The 22,160-nt window shown below is 35.5% G+C and overlaps 1 protein-coding gene across 2 annotated transcripts in view; it reads left to right on the forward strand.

Annotated features, from left to right (window-relative positions):
- ATG3 (autophagy related 3) overlaps window positions 1-22,160 on the forward strand; it is a 28,864-nt gene that overhangs the window by 3,447 nt on the left and 3,257 nt on the right. Inside the window, 9 exon segments of one of the 2 annotated variants that reach the window (NM_001194276.2) lie at window positions 121-162; window positions 4,288-4,337; window positions 7,499-7,569; window positions 9,092-9,199; window positions 13,643-13,692; window positions 15,838-15,919; window positions 19,552-19,586; window positions 19,839-19,994; window positions 21,091-21,218. In NM_001194276.2, the coding sequence (NP_001181205.1) occupies window positions 121-162; window positions 4,288-4,337; window positions 7,499-7,569; window positions 9,092-9,199; window positions 13,643-13,692; window positions 15,838-15,919; window positions 19,552-19,586; window positions 19,839-19,994; window positions 21,091-21,218 (722 nt within the window). 2 annotated transcript variants of the gene reach the window in all.

A 22,160-nucleotide genomic window follows, 5' to 3' on the forward strand; every position in this document is an offset into this window, starting at 1 on the left:
TTTTTTTTTTTTTTTGCATGTGCTCCATTGCCTGGAAGGGCACCAGGCAAATAATTGCCCCAAAAATATATTTAATTGATAGTGAAACATAATGTTTTTCTTTGCTTTTTTTTTTTTTAGGAATCAAAGTTTAAGGAAACAGGTGTAATTACCCCAGAAGAGGTGAGTGCTGAAGATAATACTGAAGCCCTTTTATTTTACAATTATATTAAACTAGGTGGCTTTTCTGCTTCATAAGAAAATATCTTGAACTTTAATTTTGATTTGAGTAAAATTAGGTTTTATGACTGTTTGTGATTTATGGGAATTTCTACTTCCCATACAGGAAAAGATGTAACTTCCCTGTCAGTTTGCCACTTCTCGTATTTCTCTGTAGTTCCTTTTTATTTAGAAATGAGGGTGAAAGAAGGGATCGAAACGAGTCCTATATCACTTATCCTTCATTTGTATTGGTGTTATATTGAGCTGTGCAGTAAGTTCTGTAGTGTTTGTGGTGTCTTGGTTCTGTCTACATCAAATGTGAGTTTTCATGCTTTTCACTGGAAAACTTTGCTCAGTACTTAGATATTGTCAAGAGTTCTTTTTTGTTTAGTTTATTTTGTTGTCCCTGGAGAAATAAATACTGGGCTAAAAACCTTTTCATGCTCCAATTTTATGAATAGTTATGGTTTTATCAGATTTATGTTACTCTTAATAAAAGACTGTTTAAGCTTTTTATTTTATTTTATTTTATTTTTACTGTCAATGAAAACACCACTTATTGGCAATAGAACTTTATTCACTGTTTTGAAACAAACTTTTTAAACCTCATTGTATGATGAGGCTGCTGCTGTTAAGGTCCAGGGTGTCGAGCTAGAGAATTAACTGATCTTTCAGTTTTCAGTTGTAATGGAATCTGTCCAAATCCTTGTGAGTTTTAAGAATGGTTTGGCCAGGCGCAGTGGCTCACTTCTGTAATCCTAGCACTTTGGGAGGCCGAGGCAGGCGGGTCACGAGGTCAGGAGATCCAGACGATCCTGACTAACGCTGTGAAACCCTGTCTACTAAAAATACAAAAAAATGAACTGGGCGTGGGGGCGGGCACCTGTAGTCCCAGCTACTCGGGAGGCTGAGGCAGGAGAATGGCTTGAACCTGGGAGGCGGAGCTTGCAGTGAGCCGAGATCGCGCCACTGCAGTCCAGCCTGGGCGACAGAGCAAGCCTCCGTCTCAGAAAAAAAAAAAAAAAAAAAAAAAAAAGAATGGTTTGCCTAACTGATCTTTTATCTCAAATTGTCTTTTATTTTAGGTGAAGACACATGGTAGTATGGAAAGAATCTAGGAGACCTGCCTTCTAGACCTATATCTGTAATTTCTCCTAGTGAGGAAATCAGTTATGCTATACCTGCCGAGGCTTCGTGTTTCTTCATCTATAAAATAACGGTTGTGGGCTAGACCTTCTGTAAAGATCCTATTCTGCCTTAGGTTTTATACCTCAAATGCCAAATAAAACTAAGTTTTGATTTTAAGGATATCATTAACATTCTTGCCAAGCAGGTGTAATTTGACCGCGGCTCTTTATCTGAAATCAAGAGCGGAGATGAAAGTATGCTGTTCTTGCTCTCTTTGGTTTTATTTCCTCTGTGAAGATGACTAATTGTTGAATAGATAGTTGCAGTTAGAGATGCAAGTCCGTGGTCATTGGATAGAATTAAGCAGTTTCAAAACAGGAATTCATCCTAGAATAAATAACTGTTACACTTAATTACAACATCAATCAATTTATGAACTTTCCTCCCTCTAAAAAAAATCCAAGGCCAAATTAGCCCAGCTGGGTGCCCAGCACATAATGCAGTGTTGGGATAGAGCACAGTTACAGGATTGAGCTAGAGTAGAATGAGTCTGGAGAAGGAAATGGGAAGGCATCATTTGCTTTGTGTAAATATTATATACTGAGTTGATTTGTTCATTTGTTTCCTTTTACTGTTTCTGGGTTTCTGCCAGACATCAGCTGTCTTTTTATTTTCATTCAGAGGTGTGACAGTATTGTGCTTAAAAAGAGGAGCAGCTAGTATCTGATATTGTATTGTCAAAAAAAAAAAAAGGAAACACTAATGTTGGATGTGTATGATTTGATTAAGTAGAATACTATTAATTGAGGTTAGCTTGAGGAGTGGAATTGCTCACCAAGATGTAAACATTGATTCTTGTTGGAGTTAGTATTATATACTGATAATAAAGATCACAAGAGAACATTTTTAGTCTCTAAGAGAAAGCTACTGCAAGCAATATTGATCATTTAGAAATTTGAATCTTATAGTATTTGAACACATGAAGCAAGTAATGGTGGCCATTGCTAATGAGGGCAGATGTACACGTGTTTATTATCAGTGCAAGTGTGGTTTTTTGTTGTTGTTGTTGTTGTTGTTTTTTCATTTTTCTTGCCTTCTAGTGTTCTTGTTTTTAAATAGAAGCTGCTATAGGGACTATGAGACAAAATATTTGTCTTGTTACCTCAAGGCAATACAATGAAAAAATTTTTAATTATTTATTTTGCTTTCATTTTGTTAAATTACTACTTTTAATGGTAATAAATTAGTTCCTGATAACCACAGAGCTAAAAGTAGCATCTGGTTGCAATGACCTCAAAGTGCTCAAAACTTGGGGAAGAGACTATTGTTTTTATTTTGGTTTTTGTCTTTACTTAAGCTGTTTACTTAAGCTGTTTAAATAATAAGGTTATTTGAAGTAAAAGAACAGAAACAAAGTCAGGAATCCAGTTGCTGTATCTTGTTAATGTTTCATCTTAAAAGAGGTTACTCTTAGAATTATTTGATAGAATTGTATGCTCAAAATAGAGTATTTTATATAGACATACTTTCTCAGAAAAGTATTAGAGATTAAATATTTTGTAATTTTTTGCTGTATAATAAACCCATGAACGATACAAGATTTTAAGCTAGAGCTTTTGCAAAATAGAAGTAATTTGGCAAGTATACGCGTGTCACGCGCATCCGTGTGAAGAGACCACCAAACAGGCTTTGTGTGAGCAACAAGGCTGTTTGTTTCATGTGGGTGCAGGTGGGCTGAGTCCGAAAAGAGAGCAAAGGGTGCTGGGATTATCAAGAGTTCTTATAGATTTTTGGGATAGGCTGTGGAGTTAGGAGCAATGTTTTTTGCCGGCTAGGGGTGGATCTCACAAAGTACTTTCTCAAGGGTGGGGAGAATTACAAAGAACCTTCTTAAGGGTGGGGAAGATTAAAAAGAAGCTTCTTAAGGGTGGGGGAGATTACAAAGTACATTGATCAGTTAGGGTGGGGAAGAAACAAATCACAATGGTGGAATGTCATCAGTTAAGGCTATTTTCACTTCTTTTGTGGATCTTCAGTTGCTTCAGGCCATCTGGATGTACACATTCTTGTCACAGGGGATATGATGGCTTAGCTTGGGCTCCGAGGCCTGATAGTGCGCATTCTGCTTGAGTTGGAACACTGCAGTTATGCAGTTATGCTTATGAGCAGGATTTCTGTTAGCCAGTAAGATCAGCTCATGTTCGAGTAAACTGATAATTCTCAAATGGTTAAAGTTTATCTCCCTGAATCTGGTTTTTATTTCTGAAGAAAAACAAAAACTTGTACAATATTTCAGCCCGCTTAGAAAGCCTAAGATTTGTTAGAGGATTCAATTTGTTAATTTTGTAGGTGTTTTCAGAGTGAGACCAAAAAGCTTCTAATTTTTTCCCATTGTTTTGGCACTGCATTTCTCTTTTAGGAGTGCAAAAACACTTTCAAAATTACTTAAATTTTTAAAAATAATAAAAGAGGAAGAAGTGTGCCCTGTGATATAATAAAGTAGATTTACATCATAGACTTATATCTATTTAGTAATTTTTTTGGATTTTTATTGTATTTTCAATCTTTGACAAGAATGTGTCTACATTTTTGTATCCTTAAAATGGATTTTGACAATTTAAATCTGATAGCCTTACCTTTATCAATTTCATGATACTGCTTTTGGCATGACTTAATACAATGATAAAAACTGAATTTTTAAAAAAGAGCACTTGACATTTTTTCTTCCAACATTAATTTGAATTTTTTTATGGACGTTAGAAAATGTTGCAGTTTAGTCATAATCAAAAATAAATCTTGAGGCTAGTAGAGCAGCTTTGGTGCTGTTTATATTTTAATTGCTTACTGGATTTCAATGTTACCTAGGCCCATCAGTTTGGTATTTTGCCACCTTGCACATTAAGTGACGTTTAATTTTTCTTTTTTCTTTTTTTCATATTACTTCTAAATCCTGAATAGTTTGTGGCAGCTGGAGATCACTTAGTCCACCACTGTCCAACCTGGCAATGGTAAGTAATATTGAGTAAAGAATAGAAAATTAGTAAAAGGCATGGCTTCAGAATTATAGCAATTTGCAAAACAGGTTGATGGATGAAAATTAGAATGACCAGTTTAACTTACTCCCCGCAGATTTTTCTGTTAAACAGTGCCCCCAGTGATACTCAAAGTAAAATAGAGGAAGAACAAGTGGGTGTTGTACCCACGTTATTTTGCTATGTTAGCGCGATAGGTGGACTTATTTGAGAAAAATGCATTTACTTCTTTACTATTATTTCTTTTCTTTATAGTGTTTAGGTCTGACCTTCTGGTTTGTTGAATAATAGTTTAATAAAATTTGATCGGGTTTTTGGCGGGGCACAGTGGCTCATGCCTGAAATCCCAGCACTTTGGGAGGCTGAGGCGAGCAGATCACGAGGTCAGGAGATGGAGACCATCCTGGCTAGCATAGTGAAACCCCATCTCTACTAAAAATACAAAAAAATTAGGCGGGTGTGGTGGCGGGTGCCTGTGGTCCCAGCTACTTGGGAGGCTGAGGCAGGAGAATGGCATGAACCCAGGAGGCAGAGCTTGCAGTGAGCCGAGATGGTGCCACTGCACTCCAGCCTGGGTGACAGAGTGAGGCTCAGTCTCAAAAAAAAAAAAAAAAATTTGAACAGGCTTTTTTTCTTTTTTTTTTTTTTTTTTTGAGACGGAGTCTTGCTGTGTCACCCAGGCTGGAGTGCAGTGGCCGGATCTCAGCTCATTGCAAGCTCCGCCTCCTGGGTTTTTACGCCATTCTCCTGCCTCAGCCTCCCGAGTAGCTGGGACTACAGGCGCCCACCACCTCGCCCGGCTAGTTTTTTGTATTTTTTAGTAGAGACGGGGTTTCACCGTGTTAGCCAGGATGGTCTCCAACTCCTGACGTCATGATCCGCCCGTCTCGGCCTCCCAAAGTGCTGGGATTACAGGCTTGAGCCACCGCGCCCGGCCAAACAGGCTTTTTTTCAAATTAACAAAATTTATTGAACATATTTGTGGCATTAATAAATGCAGAGATTTTGCAGTTTTATTTTCTTTAAAATATAAGACATAAACATTTTCCATTAGGTTCAAAAGTATGCTCCATCTTTAGGAAACTAGCTAAAGCTAAAAGAAAGGTTTATGATACCAATTAAGGCCTTCACTGTAAGTCTGCTTTTAAGAGGCTTTAAGTTTTTGTTTTTTTAATAGCTTTTATTTTAATTACTAAAGTACTTTAAGCAATTTAGCAGTTTTCACAATCTATATTTTAAAATATTCTGAATAATCACAATGTTTTATTACTTTCAAGTACCCATGATAAAGATTCCCTGTTGGTAGCTGAAATATTGGCAGAACTTTTATTTAAACTAGAATTGCTTGGAATTATCACCTTGTTTGGATGTAGGTGCTTCAACTTGTTATATCTTTTTTTTTCTTAAAATTTTTTTTCAATTGTAGTTGAAAAGTATAGTTTTGACTGGAGATAGGAGTTCTATAATTAACAAGTTTCCAATTGATAATGTTTTTCTTAATATCTAAAGACCTTGAAATGCTCTTTCATCTGTGGCCTGTTATTCTCCTGCATTTTAGTACTTACCATGTAGCTGAAACAGTTGTCACTGCTTTTTTCAATTACTCTTTATTTTGTAGGGCATTATTTATGTACCAAAAGACTAAAGTTTCAAGTTTGTTTTCTGTTCCATATTTAAAATTAAATTCATGTCATAGAAGTTCTCTGATTTAATGAAGGTTTTTCTTTTTTCTATATTCCAGGTATTCTGTTAAAACTATATTTAGCTAGGTTCTGGTCTATAATTTATGTGTATTTCAAGTCAAATAGGGACATGATGTTTACAATAATATTCACTTTGTGAAAATAAGTGATTTAGGATTTTTTTCAATATGATAAGCATTGAGATTTCTTTGTTCTACCAGCTTAATTGTTTAAGTAGTGTAGATATTTGATTTATAGCATTGTTGTAGGGGCTTGTATATATGGACAGGATCTCTTTTTTAGCAGGTACTAGTAGTTTTATTCCGTTTTATGAATTACAATGATTTTACTGTAACTTAGAACTCAATTATACCCCACTTTAGTGTCCACACTTTTGGCTAAATTGCTGGGCCAAAGGAAAAATTCATTTTAAATCAGTGCTAGAGACAGGTTATACCTTCATGTGTACAAGTGCTATTATGACCTTATTTTAACTCTTCCCTTAGAACTTCGGGTGTTGCCATGACATTGTTGAATTTGACACTTGGGACTAGTCAAAAGAAGCCTAGAAGACTGTCAAATAATTTTAGGGCTTTTCCTGACTTTACCTTGTGCCCAGATCAATGGTTTGAACTTTAGGCTGAAGCTTGAAAAGACAGCAGAACTCCAAATTTATGCTCATATGTTTGTGACAGACACCACATACCATTCCACCTCTCACCATTTTCAGATGACCCACAAATTCTTAAGAAGAGGTGCCAGAGCAGCTCAGAAATGTAGATAGTTGGCTCTGACCCACAGAGGGAACAGTGTTTAAAAGTAGGAGCCCTGAAGTCACTTGGCTTTGATCCTTGCTCTCCCACCTAGTTTTGTGATCATAGGCAACTTGATCTGTTTAATCTTTAGTTTACTTAACTATAAAATGGGATATTTATATTTTCTACTGTTTAGAGTTATGAAGACTAATTGAAAATAACATGTTGGAGACTTAAATTCTATACTTAATAAGCACTCAATGAAAGGGTTTTTTGTTTTCAAGAATTATTAATATTGTCATTTTATGAATCAAAGCATCTTTTGTCTCTTAGTTCTGATTTTAATACAGTGATAGGAACAGGGATTTTGCCAGCCACCTACATTGTTACATAATGTCTTGCAGCTTTTTTTTTTGCCTTGTTCTCAAGATGAGCAGCAGTACTTTAGGATTAAAAATGTGAGAGATTATACAATGGGCTACAACTTACTGAGGAGCAGCATATTTCACTTAGATTATTGTTGCGCTTTTTTCCATGCCCTGACATACTTACTTAATGGAATCCTTCCCAAATCAATTTTAAACCAATTTTCTGAGAAGTATGGATTATGTCATTTTGAGATTTATATGTGATACTTTCTGCTCTATATTTGCCTATTAAAATATATTTTGTATTTTGGTGCTTTTCACTGTTTTTAAAGGGCTACAGGGGAAGAATTGAAAGTGAAGGCATACCTACCAGCAGGCAAACAATTTCTGGTAACCAAAAATGGTAAGAATTATGTTGCATATATTAATAAATTTTGCACAGAAGTATATTAAAATGAAGCTCTGGGTTTTTCTGTTGCTTGAAAATTTTTTCCTTGGTTTTATCTCCTCTTTCTGTTATTTCTTTCTGCCAAAAACATATAGTTGTCAAGATATAAAGGAAGAGGGCCCTAAGGAAAGTTAGACTTCTAAGTGGATTTTTTTGAAGTTGGCTTCATAATAATCTTTCTAGGTATTTGATTTTAATCTTCTTTAGACTGCAATTTTGTATGGAAAATGTAATTCATACTACCTATGATAGCTAAAAGCACAGAGCTGAAGATGTTATTACCCGTTGTGTCATAGAAGGGCACAAAAATGTTTTGAAACAGGTAGTGTTTTTTTTTATTTTTGGTTTTTTTGAGACAGTCTCGCTGTGTTGCCCAGGCTAGAGTGCAGTGGAGCGATTTCGGCTCACAGGTTCAAGCGATTCTCCTGCCTCAGGCTCCCAAGTAGTTGGGATTACAGGCCTGCCACCACACCCTGCTAATTTTTGTATTTTTTGTAGAGACAGGGTTTCGCCATGTTGGTCAGGCTGGCCTCGAACTCCTGGCCTCAGGTGACTTGCCCGCCTTGGCCTCCCAAAGTGTTGGGATTACAGGCGTGAGCTACCGCGCCTGGTGGAAACAGGTAATGTTTTATTTATGAAGTTAAATTTAAAAACAACATCAAAAGGTTGTTAATAGTTCCTAACTAATCACAGAACAGTACATTGATTTCTGTTCCAATTTACTCATTATAGGAAAGGGAAAATAATGCGTACAAAACAGTTTTTTCTTTTCTACAGTATATTCCTTTTTACAAAGGCTGATAATTTATATCCTGATTGTTTAAAAAAAAATCAGGAGATTAAAAAGCAATTTGTTGACCTTATACCATAATGCTTTTACCGTGTAATTACCCAATCTTAGGCTTGTGAATAATAATGCCTGTTAATTGACACATTTACTGTATGAACAACTTACCAGTGTGGTATAAAGAAGTAAAAATCAGAAGGTTGGTGAATTTTAAACTGTTTTATCCATTGTAAATAACTGGAACTTAAATATGAATTATAAAATTTATATTGAAAGTTACTTTAGCTTTGAAAACAAGAGGTCACCTTTACCACCACTGAATATGACAGCTGGTAGCTCCATGTTCTGAGAGTAAAGCCATTAAAATAAGGTATTATTCATTAGACTGACATTGAACTTCAGCCTGCTGTTCTTCACAGACCATCATGGTAAAGGAATGCATAGAACATTCCCAATAGAGACTTTCTGCTTGTCTTCTGACAAAGCTATTTAGGAAAAGGTAAATGTAGCCAAATAATTTTGTGTCTGTGGGCTGAATGTAACTCTTAATCACCTTTAAAAGTGAAACATAATATTCACTTAGTATTTTGGTGGTATAAACACCCTATTTTATGGACTAAGCTCTTCTTTCTAATGGGTTTATGGTTAGCAGATTATGTGCTAGTAACTGTGTTTACCATTTTTTTATAGTGCCGTGCTATAAGCGGTGCAAACAGATGGAATATTCAGATGAATTGGAAGCTATCATTGAAGAAGATGATGGTGATGGCGGATGGGTAGATACATATCACAACACAGGTAAGAGAAGAATAGAATGACATACATTTAGTTTAAACTCTTTCACAATCTTTTATAATAGCCTAGATTTAAAAAAGAGGATACATAAGGCATAGTTTTGTCCCAGTAGACTTACATGAAAAAAGCAGGAGGACAAATATTAAAAAAGAAGCCTTTAGAGTATGCCAAATTTATTTATTTTTGTTGTTGTTGTTGAGACAGAGTCTCGCTCTGTCGCCAGACTGGAGTGCAAGCAGTGTGATCTTTGCTCACTGCAACCTCCACCTACCGGGTTCAAGCGATTCTCCTGCCTCACCCTCCCGAGTAGCTGGGACTACCGGTGCGCACCCCCATGCCCAGCTAATTTTTGCATTTTTAGTAGAGATGGGGTTTCACTTTGTTGGCCATGATGGTCTCCATTTCTTGACCTCGTAATCTGGCTGCCTCGGCCTCCCAGAGTGCTGGGATTACAGGCATGAGCCACTGCGCCTGGCCAGAGTAGGCCAAATTTCTATAATACCTGCTACTTCCATTGCAACTTGAAAATACTCAATATTATTTTCTTAGTTCCTAGATAGAGGGGGAAAAAAGTCCATCAGAGATGCTGAATATGCATACTACTTTGCTTTACTGTCTCTTGCTTACATGTCATTGTCATTCCACTGCTGGATTATGTGGTCCTCTATGACAGGAACTATACTGTATTCACATTTACCCAGAGAACTGACATCTATTAAGTATTTAATAATTGTTAAATAACAACTAAAAGAAATTTTTAGTGCTGTAAGCTCCATGAAAGTAAAGATTTGTTGTTGAATTCTCCATATCTATCACAGTGTATGATATAGAAGTTGTTCAGTAAATATTTGTTGAAAGAGTTGAATGCAAGGTTTTTATAAGTGTTTCCATGATTTATTTGAAACCCTGAATATACTTTTTTATTCTAAGTCCTAAAACACTGTTTTGCCACTATATTTATATAACTATGTAAATGCATATTAAGTGCTGCTGAAGCTAACTACCATTTATTACTTGTTTTGATGAAGAAAATGTGCTCTAAGTTTAAATCCATGATACTAAAAACAAATTTTTCTCCCTTTGAGTCCTAGAGATTAGGAGGTATATCCTTAGTAGTAGTAATAAAACAGGGTTTCTCAAATTGGCACTGCTCTTTGGAATGGAAAATGTGCTCTAAGTTTAAGTCCTTGATACTAAATACAAGTTTTTCTCCCTTTGAGTCCTAGAGATTAGGAGCTATATCCTTAGTAGTAATAGAACAGGGTTTCTCAACCTTGGCATTGTTTTTTGGAATGGATAATTATTTCCTGTGCATTGTAGAATGCTTAGCAGTATCTCTGGCCTGTACCCACTAGATACCAGTAGCATCCCCCAGTTTTAACAACCAAAAATGCCTCCAGACATTGCTGAATGTTTCATGGGGGAAAAAATTGCTGCCTTCAGTTGAGACTCACTGCAGTAGACAGAGGGCTAAGTATCTGCCCAAGTAAAAGTTTCTTCTTAGGTCAATTTCTCCTCTACTCTTAATAAAGGATGTTGCCTCTTTCCTTACGGAGATATAGGCAAAGATTTAGGACTTGGGTTCCTTGATCTGAAATTTATTGGCTTATTAGTGAGTTGAGTGCTATATCAAAGCCTAAAGGAAATAACAGATTGAAAAACTTTTGAAAGTAATTTCAGAAATCATCCTTCTTTTCCCCCCACTGACTAGTGAAAGTCTATTAACTCTTCTGCTTTGGTTTTTCCATGCCTGGAAGATGTTGGCAAGACATCAGTAGGAAATTCTCTGTTGACTGACTGGAACCATTGATTGTGCGTTGTTTTTAATGTCAAGTTAGTGACTTACGAGGCCAGATACTGGTTCCTTATTCAACTCAGAGTCCCTTGCTTTATCCTTGCTTTTCCTGGGCTTTTTCTTGTATAAGCTTGTGTATTATTCGTGGTTCTCTAGAGAAACAGAACCCATAGGATGTGTACAGAGTAGGTTTTGCTTTCTGTGGTTTCAGTTACTTGTAGTCAACCATGGTCCAAAAATATTAAGTGCAAAATTCCAGAAATAAACAATTCATGGGTTTTAATTTTTGCCCTCACTGTTGGAGTAGCGTGATAAAATCCGTTCTGCCCAAGAGGTGAATCATCCCATTGTCTAGTGTATCCCTGCTGTGTATGCTACCCAGCCATTAGTCACTTAATAGCCAACTCTGTTATCAGGTCAACCGTCATGTACAGCGTAGGTAGGGTTTGGTACTATCTGTGGTTTCAGACACCCTCTGGGGGTCTTGGAATGTCCCCCACAGATAAGTGAGGACTATTGCATAGGTATAGGTATAGATATAGGTAGATAGGTTTGTTTGTTTGTTTGTTTGTTTGTTTGTTTGTTTTAGAGGAATTGGCTCATGTGATTATGTGGGCTGGCAAGTCTGAATTCTGCAGGGCACACCGGCAGACTGGAGATTCAGGGAGTGTTGATATTGCAGCTTTAGTCCTAAGGCGTTCTGGAGGCTGAATATCTTCTTCTGGAGGACCTCAGTCTTTTTCTTAAAAGGCCTTCAACTGATTGGATGATATCCCCCTATCTTGTAGAGGGTAATCTGCTTTATCCAGTCTACTTATTTAAATGTTGATCACATCTCAAAAATACCTTAACAGCTACATCTAGAATGGTGTTTGACCAAAAATCTGGGTGCCATAACCTAGCCAAGTTGACATAAAATTATCATAACCCTTGAGAGAATTACTCTCATTAGTCATTCGAGCTTTCTTTTTCTTTGTCAACTATATCCTACTTTTAGAAGTGTTTTAATGGCATACTACTACATTATTATATTTTGGCAAATTAAAGAGATTGATTTTCTTTAAAATCAATCTGAATTGACTTTAAAAACAGTCAATTCAGTATGTTAAAATTTGGGTTTCACTGTTATGAAATAATCATACCTATTATATAGTAATTTCTAGAAAAACTGAAGTAAAAGCTTTGTGCTAGACCTATGGATTTTGACCTATTTTATTTGTGAAAGTGAGCTATTTATTCTTTTGTTTAGGCATGTTGAACAGACATCTCAAATTTTAGAAGATTAGCAAAGGAGCTAAGCACATTCTGTACTCAGGGTTTTTCTTTAGTAAGTTTAGATGCTATTGTCTTACGGTACTTCTTGTTAAACTATTTTGTTAACATTGACAGGTACTTTGAAGTAGAAATATTATCTAGCTGACAGGTGGTGCTGCCACCTGCTTAATGCTTTCTTTGAGACAAGTAGATTTTGAGGTATTTGCCCAGCAGAGTACAAGAGAATTGAACCAAAAGTTAGCTTGTATGGATTTTAATCCCAATTTCATCATTTAACTGGGTATAACACTCAAGCAGGTCATCTCTCCAGTGACTTCATTTCTTCATACGAATACATTATTACTGTAACTTCCTTATAGGATAGTCATTGTAAGGATTAAATAAGATGTGGAAACAGTAAAAAGCCCCATATAAATGTGATATGATATTACTACCTTTGGGTATCCTACATTTATGAAGCAAATAACAAACAGATTGAGTATCCCTAATCCAAAAATCCAAATGAAATGTTCCAAAATCCAAAACTTTTTGAGCACTGATATGATGCTCAAATAAAATGCGCGTTAGAGCATTCTGAAGTTTTGTATTAGGGATACTTGACCAGTAAGTATTTATGCAAATATTCCAAAATCTAAAAAAACTGGAAATACTTCTGGTCCCAAGCATTTCAGATAAGGGATAATCAGCCTATATTAAGATAACTAATAGCTTTGAGAAAATTTTGATGCAAGTTTAATTAAAATGTACATACGAGTCCTGTAGTTTCTTAAACTCTTCTCTTTCCTTTTTTTTTTTTGCCCCCCTAAGATGGAGTTTCGCTCTTGTCTCCCAGGCTGGATTGCAGTGGTGCAATTTTGGCTCACTGCAACCTCCGCCTCCCGGGTCCAAGCACTTCTCCTGCCTCAGCCTCCAAGTAGCAGGGACTACAGGCACACGCCACCATGCCGAGCTAACTTTTGTATTTTTAGTAGAAACAAGGTTTCACCCTGTTGGCCAGGCTGGTCTCGAACTCCTGACCTCAGATGATCTACCCGCTTCGGCTTCCGAAAGCATTGGGGTTACAGGCGTGATCCATCGCACCTGGTCAAACTGTTCTGTTTCTGAGAAAGTGTGATAGAGATTCTAACAAGGAAAGTAAGGAATAATAAGTGAAGAATGGCAGGATAATTCATGGTAAAATATTAATGAGGTTTTCAAAATTTGAGGAGGTGTCATTGTGACTATTCTTATTAGAGTTCATTTGTAAAGATACTATTATTTGCCTCCTTTTTTCAGAGAAATTATGAGAATTTTCAGCATTTTTATAGTACTTTAATAAGTAAATAGGGTGTTTGCAGTTTAATTTTAATTATTCTTTTCTGCTGAATTTTACATAGGTATTACAGGAATAACTGAAGCAGTTAAAGAGATCACATTGGAAAACAAGGTACTGCTTAATTATATTTTTAAATTTAATGACTAGTTATTTGCCTATCTATCTATCTATCTCTACGCACACATATATAATCACCATATCTGTCTTATAAAAACCCTGGTTATTTATTATCAAGCTCTTTTAAATTCCAGCTTTCTTCCCCATTCATTTTTTTGTCTCAACACACCAAAACGCTACTGCTGCCTAATGCATCTCTTATTTTCCTTAATTTGCAGTATGGTTAAGTAAAACAGCTTTTAGATTGTAGCTTGTGCAAACTACTAATTTTCACTGACTGGAGTGACTTCTAGGCTAGTTTAAAAGAGATGACTTTTGTTTTAAAATGTATTTAGTACCAAATGTCATGTAAGTAGAGAATTTTGGGGTGGAATTAACTACTTGCTTACTAGTAGATGCTAAGGATATATTAACATTTAAATTTTATAGGTTAAATAGTGCCATAAGCAATTTAATCATTCTCTGTATTTTCTTCACCTACTGGTAATTTGGAGTTTATTTGTTTGAATATTTGAAAGCAAACTTTAGCTTGCATCATTCAAATTTGTAACATTTTGAATGAATAGAAGCTTAATCAGTTAAGTGTTATTGCATGACTTATGGGGTAAAACATAATTGGATAGAGTTTTTCTGCTTGGAAATTCTGAGTTATTTTAGGCTGTCGTAGGTATTAGATTAGCTTTTCATTTCTCAGATCAATTGCAGTTGTCTTCATGTTTTTATATACCTGTAGTTGTTTGAAATGATATGAAAATATAATATAAAATGCTCTCACCCTTGTCTTAGTTATTTTTTTATCCGTCAGATCACTTAGAGGATAGACTATTTAGGTGGAATAATTGTGTTGCTAGTCTTACGACACATTTGCTACAACAGTTACTAAAGATATTCTTTATGTGATTTTGTCATTTGGATCTTTCCGGATTTGTAACTGGGGCTTAACAGAAAGTGATAGAAATTAAGACAAGTTTTGTGGGGTTTTTTGGTACAGTTTTATGCTTTAAGATTTAGTTATTTGGCCTGAGAATTCTTCATTTTGAAATTCGACTTTTTGGAGTGTTTGAATGACTTAAGGAGAAATCACACAAATTGCTTTGCTGTTTCAGAAGATCTTTTTTACTCTGACCATTACTATGTATGCTTCAGACTTTGGGAATGATAAATGGCAGAGTAGTGTAGATAGTGATTTTCGTGGATGGGCTTATGGTAATACCTTTAATTTTTTTATAACTTAGAATACTTGCCATCCAAACGCAAGTATTAATCTTGGTTGTCAATTTCTATTGTATTCTACTTTATCAAGTATAAATATCACCAATATGATGAAAATTTTTCTTAATGATTAATTTGTTAGATAATAGCTCATATAATAATTACTGAGACACTGACAGTGGTTTTGTGGTTTCAATTTTGGGTGTAAGAATGATTTAAGTTTTAAACATATAGTGTTAAATAAAACCACCCCTAAGTAAAATGTAACCTAGGTAAAACTAAATGTTCAATTTATCCACTTATTATGTTGACTTCAGATTTTCAGAATATTAATTTTGTGAAAACAATAGCCAGATGTTAAACCTGTTGGTCAGTATTGTTCTTTCACTCTAGAGCTAATATAGTTAAGAAATTAAACTGATATTTTGTGCGTTTTAATAATTGTAAAGTCCGACAACTTGCCTAATTCAGCTAGGATATTGTTAACAAATTAGAGTGTAATAGTGTTTGATTTATATTTTAGCTTATAATATATTTGATTTATAAATATATGCACTTTTTCCTCTTAAATTATAAGTGCACAAGTTAATATAATATTGACCTGATTTTCTAATACTAATGAATTGATTGACCAAAAATACTGTTTTATTGGAAGTGCAACTGGCGATTATTTTTAAATAGTTAGCTTAGATGACTCTTACTGCTCCCATAATAACCTTTGTTATTTTTCAGTCACAGCACTTAGCACATTACTTTTAATGATTGATGTATGAATTCATTATCTCCATTGAAGTTTAAGTTTTTTGTGGAGAAGAACTGCCTTATCATTCTTATTTTCACAGTGGTTACCACTGTGCTAGCACATGGGTGTTCAGTGTTTAAATATTTAATATATTTAAGTGAATTTAAATGTAATTAATTTCAAAGGACAATATAAGACTTCAAGATTGCTCAGCACTATGTGAAGAGGAAGAAGAGGAAGATGAAGGAGAAGCTGCAGATATGGAAGGTATCCCTGTTCTAGATTTGCTTCAATTCCACTAGAATATTTATTTAGAATATTTGTAATTTATGCGGATTGAGAATTCTTCATTGAGTTGTAAGTTTAGCATATAGCAGCCTAGGGTATATTTTATATATGTTTAGTTTATGAAAATTTCATTGGTGTAAAACTTACCTTGATCTTGGACTCTTCTATTTTACTCCGAACATAGTCTTGGACAACAACATTTTTATTGGAATAACTATTAGACATAAATATTTAATACTGGGTACAGCTGCAAGATACTAATTCCTAACCAAATTATTTCAGAGCAGAACAAAGTTTGCTTATTATGCATTTTGTATTTTCTTTTCCCCCTTTGATAGCATCTTTCTACTAAAACCTGAAGATAGTGAGTTTCAATGGGGCCTTTTTTTTTTTCTTTTTTTGAGACGGAGTCTCACTCTGTCACCAGGCTGGAGTGCAGTGGCGCAATCTCGGCTCACTGCAACCTCCGTCTCCTGGGTTCAAGTGATTCTCTTGCCTCAGCCTCCCGAGTAACTGAGACTACAGATGCACGCCACCACACTCAGCTAATTTTTGTATTTTTAGTATAGAGACGGGGTTTCACCATATTGGCCAGGATGGTCTTGATCTCTTTACCTTACCATCCGCCCACCTTGGCCTCCCAAAGTGCTGGGATTACAGGTGTGGGCCACTGTGCCGGGCTAATGGGGCCTTTTGAACTACACAGAATCCCCTCAGTTTCCCAAGATTCTGAGAAGTCCTCCTCCTAGAGTTGCCAGTTGAGAATCACTGCATTAGTGAATCATTGTTACAAGAGAGAGAAACCCACTAAAATCAGAGAAGTATGGGTCTGTTAGCACATGGTTATTCAAAGCTTTGTATTTCATGAGCATGATAATCTTTTTCAATACATTTGAAACCTCAGATATTTAAAAGTAGATGAAAAAATTGCTGTCACCAGGGTGACCTCTTTGTTAAATCCAGTTTATCTTTATTACACTTACCTTTTCTGCATTGATTCTGTTAACCGTATCTTCCTCTTTTTTTTTCCTCCTTTGGTTTCTATAACACTGGGTTTTCTTCCTCTTTCCTGGACTCTTTCTTCTAGTAATCTATGATTCTTTTCTTTCCCTCAGCAATTAAATGTTACTGTTTCATGGGTTTCTTTCTTTCTTTTTTTTTTTTACTTGCTTACTCTCTGTACTGCCAGATTTTTTCTTCTGTAATAGCATTCTGTAGTCTGGCATGAGAATTTCTGCAACAAGAAAGATAGCGTATAAATTACATCCAATACTTTGTGAGAGTTTAAATATGAATATATTTATATATGTAAATAGGGTGCATGTGTAAGAAGTCGGAAAAAGGAAAAGGATATGAAAAAAGGGCAGGCATTGAAGGCTGTAAGGCAGCTGAATCCCAAAAATACATAGACTTTAGAGTGAGATAGATTGTGTTTTGTAGCATGCAGAAGTAGAAGATGGTGCCAGGTAGAGTTGAAACACCATAATGGCAAGTGATGCTTGCTGGACCAAAAAAGTACCTTTCTGTTTGTTTTCAAAATTACTTTCAATTCCCCATGAAACCTAGCTATATCTGTTCCTAAATTTCAGTGAGATTCTTGTCCTTATTTTCATAGTAAACTGCTATTCCTTAAGGAAATCTGAATGAATTACTTGTAACCAGAATTGATCACAGCAGCCTCACATACCATCTGTATGCTAGGGACTTCCATATCGAATCCTCTAGCCTAGATATTGTCAACTTCAGATTTATTTCAGTTTCATTTCCACCTGGATGTCTCATAGTTGTCAGAAACTGAACTCATCACCTTCTTGCACAAATATTATTTCTGAATTTCATCTGTCTCTGAATGGTATAGTTGACCAAGTTGGGTTGGTGGGGTGGCATAGAACCCTTCGATTAAAGCACTGTTTTCAAAGTACAAGCTGTGGGATTGCCTTAAATATCTGATAGTCATTTAGTATGTTTATTATATTTCCCCTAGATAGAGTTAAAGAATTGCTATATATGTAATTTTGCTCAACAATAATGTTGATGGTATCTAATATAAACGTATTTTCATTTATTGAACAAATTATTTATTGGGCAGTACAGTATTTATCAGGTATTGTCCTTAGTGTTGGAGCTAAAGCAGTAGACATGATCTCATGGAGTTTATATTCTAATCAATGGAGACAAAAAATAGATAAGCAAAAGATATACTGTATTAGTTATAATTGTTAAGGAAAAAATAAAGGAGGAAAGGGCTAGAGAATCTTGGGGTGGGAATGAGTGTTGCAATTTTTAAATAAGTTGGTCAAGAAAAACCTAACTGAAAGTACACACCATTAAAATAAAGCCTGGAAGGAAGTGAATGAAACTAGGTATCTGAGGGAAGAGTGCAAAGGTCCTGAGGTGGGAATGTGTGTGGCTTATGTAAAATACTGTAAGGTATGCTTATGTCCAGATAGGAGAGAAGGGAGAGTAGTAAAGGGTGGATTCAGGTAACCAGGGACCAGGTTCTATAAGGTCTTGACATAACTCAGAGTGAGAGAAGCCATTGGAGGGTTTTTTCTTTTCAAGTAGAGGAGCGACATGATTTAACATTTCAACAGAACCACGGTGCAGTGGTAAGAATAGACTGAAGGGAGAAGGGGACAGCAGGGGGCTGTTTTGATAATCTAGGCAAGAAAAGATGGTGGCTTGGGCTAGGGTCATAACATTGGTAGTGGTGAGAAACAGTAGAATTCTGGAATATTTTGAGAGTTGAGCCAAAGAGATTTGCTGCTGGATTGGATGTCATATGTGACAAGCGGAGTAGTCAAGGGTGACTCCAAGGTTTTTGACCTGAGCTTCTAGAAAGATACCATTAACTGAGATGCGGAAAAATCAAGAGTGATTAGCTTTGGAGAGGGAGTCAGGAACTCAGTTTTAGACATGTGATATTTGCAGTGTTCATTAGTTATCTAGTGGAGAAGTGAAGTAAACAAATATCCAAGTCTGCAGACAGGGAATAAATTTGAAAGTCATCAATATTTAAAGTCATTGAGTCTGGATGAAATCGTTACAGAAGTAAGTGTGGATAGAGGAGAGGCAAGGTCCAGAAACTGAGCCCTTGGTTACTGCAGTGTTTGATTTTATGGTTCTTTTAAAGTAGAGGTGATGAAGAGGAACCAGCCTAGAAGATAGTGAAGCAACAGTCAGTGATGTGGGAGGAAAGCCATATTTTAAAAGCCAAGGAAAGAAAATGTTCCAAGGAGAAGGGACTAAAAAATGCCACGTGTTCCTGATAGGTCAGTTAAGATGAAAACTGGGCATTTACCACTGGATTCAGCAAAGAGGAGGTCACCGATGACTTTAATGAACATGTTTATGCAGTTATAGAAGTAGCCTTGTATACACTGTGGAGCCACTGAGGACTCTACAGCATTATTATGTCAAGCCTTAAACATGCTAACTTTCTCTGGGCTTTTGCCTTTGGAAGTATCAAATTAGCTCACTTATATCTATTCAATATCTTTGTTAAAAACAACGGCAAAATCCCAGTTTTGAATGCTACTATGAAGTAATACTTAAATTGGTTTAGGCAATTTTCTTGAACTTGATTAATCTTTTGTTGCTTTTTATAACAGAATATGAAGAGAGTGGATTGTTGGAAACAGATGAGGTTTGTAAATTGAGTTTTCTTTAGTTAATTTTTAATGAATGAACTTGGGGATTCGTGTTCTTATTAATATATTGATCTTTCAAAGAAATTCTAATTTGTTCATATTGATTATAGCATATACAATTTAGCTTTGAGTTCAAGTTCATTTACCCTTAAGAAAACAAAATATAGAATGGAAAAAATAGGTTTTCTAGAATGTCACATTCATACTGATTTAATGGTTGTAAATTTTTCTCTTTTATTATGTGCCAGGCTACCCTAGATACAAGCAAAATAGTAGAAGCTTGTAAAGCCAAAACTGATGCTGGCGGTGAAGATGCTATTTTGCAAACCAGAACTTACGACCTTTACATCACTTATGATAAATATTACCAGACTCCACGATTATGGTTGTTTGGCTATGATGAGGTAAAAATTAGAAGCATTATATTTTAATATCAATATTTTAAATTGTTGGGTTTAATTTCTTCTTCATTAGGTCCATGGGTATTTATTGTAGTGTTTTAAATGTTGGAAATCATTTGTTTTACAGTTTTATGATTAATGTTGAACTTGATTCTTTCTTATTTTGAATGAACTATAAATTATTCAGTGTAGCATCAATAATGCTAAGACATAAACAGAAATAGTCTGTTACATATTCCTTGACCTCTAAGCTTATGCCTTCAAAATGTGAGGGAAATTTAAATTTTGTTTGGGATTACATCAGTTGGGTATGTAGGCATTTAGAGAATGACCATTGTCACATGTGAAGAAAGTGGATTGTTGTATGTATGTATTTTTCCCCTTAAGACAGAAAACTCATCTGCTTAATTGAATTAAAGGATAATTGATATAAGATTAACTTGTTTAATCTGTCATTCTTATGGCTATATATGGGAAACAAGAAAATAAAATCAGTCTAAAAGATGAGTTACAAAGCTATAAAATGTTTTGACAGCCACAAACTTGTCTTTTTGTGAGATTTTTTTTCTGCATTAGGGGGTAGCTGTCACAGAGCTTGGCTATGACTCCTTCCTGTCCTTCCCTTGATATTAATAAATTGTAAAATTTCCCGGAAATCATTCTAAACAGTCTAGAATTCTAAATTGCAAGTGACGTGAGATGGAGAACTAAATATATTAGAAACCTTGAGATTTAGGCTGAAAGTTTCTAAATAGTAAATTTTTTTTTTTTTTTTTTTTTTTGAGATGGAGTCTCACTCTGTCGCCCAGGGTGGAGTGCAGTGGCGCAAACTCAGCTTACTGCAAGCTCCACCTCTGAGGTTCACGCCATTCTCCTGCCTCAGCCTCACAAGTAGCTGGGACCACAGGTCCCCGCCACCACGCCCTGCTAATTTTTTGTATTTTTAGTAGAGATGGGGTTTCACCGTGTTGACCAGGATGGTCTTGATCTCCTGACCTCGTGTTCTACCCGCCTCAGCCTCCCAAGTGCTGGGATTACAGGAGTGAGCCACTGCACCCGGCCCTAAATAGTAATTTCACAGCATTTTTTATGCTTTCAGCAACGGCAGCCTTTAACAGTTGAGCACATGTATGAAGACATCAGTCAAGATCATGTGAAGAAAACAGTGACCATTGAAAATCACCCTCATCTGCCACCACCTCCTATGTGTTCAGTTCACCCATGCAGGTATGTATATGTAGAGATAAATATATTTTTTGGTGTGATTGTATATTTCATGGATTTGTTACTTGAGAATCTTGAAACATAGAACCCTAACAGAAAAAAATTTTCTTAATAAACAAGTAAAATTCTCTCTTGTCCTCCTTAGAAATTTTCTTGTGCTTACATATATAAGAAAAAGGAAAAAAACAACTCACCAATTTAAGTTTAATACGTTAAGAATTTTTTTGTTCTCTGTGGGTGTTTGTAGAATAGATGGATCTTTGTGATTTTACTACACTTTTTAGCTCCCAGAACAGTTTGGAAGATTCTGTTTTTGACTCAGAAATAGTCATCATTTAGATATGGTTTGCTGTGTTATGACTGCTTTTCTGTGAATGTAGACCATAGAGTTAACCTTGTGATTTTTTTAGGTGACCTATTTGCTTTCTTTTATTGATTAGTGAAGGGAGATATATGTATGTATGTTCTTCAGTTGAGAGTTCGTCAGCCTTAGCAAGTCAAGTGCGTTTATAAATTGGGATTTTCTTTGTGTCAGTGGCTTTTCACAGAACCAAATCTGTGAAGCTAAACCTATATACATGATTTGTTCAAAATTTTTCTTTAAAAAAAAAAGTTATTAAATGCTAATTTCTTTAGGTTGGTTATTTCTAATAGATAACTTTTGCAGTTGATTGGAAAATACTAGTAAGTTTTTTTTGGTGAATATTGGTTACATACTAGTAACAGTATTTTTCAGTGAAACTCATTCTGTTGACCAATTAGATGAAACATTTCATTTTCTCTTCCCTCTAGTTAAAAACAACCTTTAATATTTTCTTCTGGTATTCTGCAACCTCTTTACTCTCAAACTTTAACCCCATGGGAGACCTTGATCATTTTTTCATTTTTTTAATGTCTGAAACTTTAATTGCTGGCTATGAAAAATAATTTAGGAGCCATTAGCTT

This window comes from Macaca mulatta, chromosome 2, assembly GCF_049350105.2.
Source record: "Macaca mulatta isolate MMU2019108-1 chromosome 2, T2T-MMU8v2.0, whole genome shotgun sequence".
Classification (NCBI taxonomy): Eukaryota; Metazoa; Chordata; class Mammalia; order Primates; family Cercopithecidae; genus Macaca; species Macaca mulatta.